Source organism: Mobula hypostoma, chromosome 30 (assembly GCF_963921235.1).
Source record: "Mobula hypostoma chromosome 30, sMobHyp1.1, whole genome shotgun sequence".
Taxonomy (NCBI): domain Eukaryota; kingdom Metazoa; phylum Chordata; class Chondrichthyes; order Myliobatiformes; family Myliobatidae; genus Mobula; species Mobula hypostoma.
Window position 1 is genome coordinate 12,327,772 of NC_086126.1, and position 4,577 is coordinate 12,332,348.

General features: G+C 50.6%; 1 protein-coding gene across 1 annotated transcript; it reads right to left on the reverse strand.

Moving 5' to 3' along the window:
- Window positions 1-1,164: 1,164 nt before the first annotated feature.
- On the reverse strand, window positions 1,165-3,236 carry LOC134339580 (cystatin-2-like). Its single transcript, XM_063036206.1, has 3 exons — window positions 3,072-3,236; window positions 1,399-1,509; window positions 1,165-1,254 (listed from the first exon to the last, which is right to left on the reverse strand). The coding sequence occupies exons 1-3, from the start codon at window positions 3,234-3,236 to the stop codon at window positions 1,165-1,167; spliced, it is 366 nt and encodes a 121-aa protein (XP_062892276.1).
- Between the last annotated feature and the right edge of the window lie 1,341 nt (window positions 3,237-4,577).

Consider the following 4,577-nt stretch of genomic DNA (forward strand, 5'->3'; position numbering starts at 1 on the left):
GGACCGGGGTTGGAGATTTTGTCGACGTTAAGGTAATGAACACTTTCATGTCTGACTGTGACAAAAGTCTTCACCCGGTTAGATTGACAGACTTCATAAAACTCAGATCTGGAGTATTGCGGATAGTTCTGATCGCCCCACGAGAGGAAGGACATTGAGGCTCTGGAGAGTATTCCTGATTAGAATGTGAAACGGTATATTTTCCATGATGAAAGCACTTTATAAGGACGTAAGATATAAAGGCAGAATTAGGCCATTTGGTCCGTCGAATCTCCTCCGCCATTTCATCATTTTCTCTCCCAGCCCTCAATCTGCTGCCTTCTCCCCGTGTTACTTCATACCCTGACCAGTCGAGAATCTATCAATCTCTGTCTTAAACGAATTCCACAGATTCACCACTCTCTGGCTGACGAAATTACTGCTCTCCCTCTTAAAAGAACGGCTCTCTATTCTGAGGCCGAGTCCTCTGGTCTCACACCCACCCGACACATTTGAAATTATACCACTGACTGAGACCCGTCGCTCCAATCGAGATGCTGGGTCTAACCACGATCGCTGAGCTCACTATAGTCCGTGGTGGTCAGTGCTGGGTCGACCTAATTCACCGACTTTCCCTGTTAACATTGCAAACACAGGCAGACTCAGAATGCAAAAGCTTTATTGCGCAAGCATAAAAATATACATTTGCAGCTTGATTATAAAATTCTGTTAATAAGCGGTCAGCCCGTGAGTTGAAACCCAGATACTACTTCCAACCCTCGGGCCATCCTGTCCCGCAGCTTCCTCGGGCACTTCGCTTTCACTAACACGTGTAAATCTTTAGGGTGCATCTGGTGAATTTCAACCATTTCCTCGAGTTTGCGCCAGAATTCTGAATTCCCACAGGCGACCTTAAGTGAGGGGAACTCGGACAGAATGCTGTGTTTCTCCCCGGGGGTGAATGGCTTATGAGAGAGAGAGGGATAGTAGCCCGGGGAATGTATGTTAGTGCGCGAGTGTATAAACACGCGCGTTTGTCTGTATGCGTTGCAGAGATTGCATTACGAGGCGCCCCGGGCCGTGGCAAAGTGCTGTATTCGTATCCATTTGACCTGCTGATGAGAATTATTGCTTTAGCTGAGCGGTGCGCGCCACGCTGTGTGCCGCAGGGGTCCTGCAGACCGGTCAGTTGGCCGTCCTGGAGCAAGAAGATTTAGTCACCTGCGTGGGCCCGATCCACGGGTGCTCCAAGACTTGAAATTTACAGGTCATTGTCTGCGGGGGAAAGCAGAGGCCAGTATTAAAAGAGTTTTCCGCCGGTACCCCAGCAGATTCATGAATCCCCACCAGGTTTCAGTGTTCCTGGGGACAGGACCCCCGCCCCTCACTCCCGAGACCACCAGTGCACTGATCGCTCACCTTGGTATATTGAGGATCCTCTTGGAAGGGACAGTTCCGGGAAACAGAACTCTTCTTGCAGACGGTAGTTTTCAGCTCCAGGGTGAGATAGTACAGGAACCCCGCCACCACCTGCAAGAGCACCTTACAATCAGAAAGGCCTCAAAACATTTCTACGGGGTGTCTGTGTATATCGAGCCAGGAGTGGTCACTCATCTACACACACCCACCACCTTTACTCTGCTGGTCATAAGAAATAGGAGCAGGAGTCGCCCATCTGGCCCGTCGAGCCTGCTCCGCCATTCAATAAGATCATGACTGATCTGACCATGGACTCATCTCCACCCACCTGCCTTTTCCCCATAACCCTTAATTCCCCTACTATGCAAGAATCTACCCAACCTTGTCTTAAATATATTTACTGAGGCAGCCTCCACTGCTTCATTGGACAGAGAATTCCACAGATTCACCACTCTCTGGGAAAAGCAGTTCCTCCTCATCTCTGTCTTAAATCTACTCCCCCGAATCTTGAGGCTATGTCCCCTAGTTCTAGTCTCACCTGCCAGTGGAAACAACTTTCCTGCCTCTATCTCTTTTATAATTGCATTTTTCTCTAAGGTTTCTTCTCATTTTTCTGAATTCCAGCAAGTACAGTCCCAGGTGATTCAATCTCTGCTTATAGTCTCACACCCTCATCTCTAGTCTCAACATGTTGAACCTCCAAAGCCAGTATATCCTTCCTCAAGCAAGGAGACCAGAACTGCATGCAGTACTCCAGGTGCCACGTCAACAGTACCCAGTACAGTTGCAGCATAACCTCCCTGCTCTTGAATTCAATCAATCCAGCAATGAGGGCTACCATCCCATTTGCCTTCTTGATAGCTCGCTGTACATGCAAACCAACCTTTCGTGATTCGTGCACAAGCACTCTCAAGTCCCTCTGCACAACAGCACGCTGCAATCCTTTACCATTTTAATAATAATGTGCTCTTCCTTTTTACCTTCCCAAGTGGATGACCTCGTATTTACCAACATTGTACTCCATCTGACAGACATTTGCCTACTGACTTAACCTATACATATTCTGTGTCGTTTGTCCATATTCTCCCTCGTCCTCTCCCCCACACCCTTCTCCCCACTCTCCCCTCCTCTTGCCCCTCCATTACCCCTCCACCCCATCTTCCTCCGCTCCCATTCGTCCACCCACTCTCTCTCCCTCTACTTCTCCGTCTCCCCCTCACTATCTTCCTCCTCCCTCCCCTCCCCTCCTTCCCTTCCCTTTCCACCTACCCCTTTTATCCCCTCCTTCTCTGCTCCCCATCCTCTCCTCCCCTCCCCCTGCCCCACCCTTTCCCTTCACCCTGTCCTCCCCAATTCTGCTCCTCTGCCCAGCCTCTCTATTCCCCACCTGCCCCACTCTCTCCCCTCTCCATTGCTTCTCCCCTCCCCCTCTCCTCCGCAGTTCCCCTCCCCATCTACTACACACTTCTTCTCCTCCTCCCTCCCCACCCCTCTCCCTCCTGCTCCATCTACCCTTCCTCTCCCTCTCCCCCTTCCCCATCTCTCTTCCCCTCAGCTCCCCCATTCCCCGGCTCTCCCTCCTCACTCTCCCCGCTCCCCCCGCCCCAACCCCTCCTCCCTCCCCTACCCCTCTCCTCCCTCCCCTCCCTTCTTCTTATTTCTCTCTCCATCACCTGTTTTTCGGCCGATAACACATTCCACACCATGCTGTAAAACGAATCGCTGGATTTGCTGTTGAAGTACTCCGTCGCCACTTCGATCGCGTTCACCACCCCAGGGTGATCTATGGACACGGGGCAAAGGTTGCTGGGCATGCAGGGCGTCACGACCTCCGCCATCCCCAACATCAACACCAACACCACCAGAACCGAACCCATCTTCCTCCGCAGTAAAGCAAATAACAGGTGCTGACGTCTTTTCCTCCGCCCTGCGCTGGTCACTCCCCCGTCTCTGGCCACGTCATCTTTCTGCGGGACTTCCGCACCCAAATCCGCAATCTCCCCACGTCTTCTTGTAACATTGCAAACACGAGAAAGGAGCAGATGCTGGAAATCCAAACAACGCACACACAAAGACAAAATGCCGGAGGAACTTAACCGGCCAGGCAGCATCCATGGGGGAAAAGAAAGTACAATCGACGTTTCCGGCCGAGACCCTTCGGCAGGACTATGGATAAGAGAGGTTTTCGGCCAAAATCTTTTCCTCAGGACTGTGAGGGAAGGGGAAAGACGTCTGGATAAGAAGCTGGAGGGAGGGGAAGGGCGCTAGCTGGATGGTGATAGGTGAAGCCGGGTGAGAGGGAGAGAGGAAGGAACTAGAGGGCAGAGGAGAGTGGACCATAGGGAAGGGATAGAACATAGGGTACAGCACAGTACAGGCCCTTCGGCCCACAATCTTGTGCCGACCCTCAAACACTGCTTCCCATATAAGCCCCCACCTTAGATTCCTCTATATACCTGTCTAGTAGTCTTTAATACTTCACTAGTGTATCTGCCTCCACCACTGACTCAGGCAGTGCATTCCAGGCACCAACCACTCTCTGAGTAAAAAAACCTTCCTCTAATATCGCCATTGAACTGCCCACCACTTTTAAAGCCATGTCGTCTTGTATTGAGCAGTGGTGCCCTTGGGAAGAGGAGCTGGCTATCCACTCTATCTATTCCTCTTATTATCTTGTACACCTCTATCATGTCTCCTCTCATTCTCATTCTCTCCAAAGAGTAAAGCCCTAGCTCCTTTAATCTCTGATCATGATCCATACTCTCTAAACCAGACAGCATCCTGGTAAATATCTTCTGTACCCTTTCCAATGCTTCCACATCCTTCCTATAGTGAGGTGACCAGAACTGGACACAATACTCCAAGTGTGGCTTAACCACAGTTTTATAGAGCTGCATCATTACATCGCGACTCTTAAACTGTATCCCTCGACTTAGAGAGCTAACACCCCATAAGCTTTCTTAACTACCCTATCTACCTGTGAGGCAACTTTCAGGGATCTGTGGACATGTACCCCCAGATCCCTCTGCTCCTCCACACTACCAAGTATCCTGCCATTTACTTTGTACTCTGCCTTGGAGTTTGTCCTTCCAAAGTGTACCACCTCACACTTCTCCGGGTTGACCTCCATCTGCCACTTCTCAGCACACTTCTGCATCCTATCAAAGTATCTCTGCAAT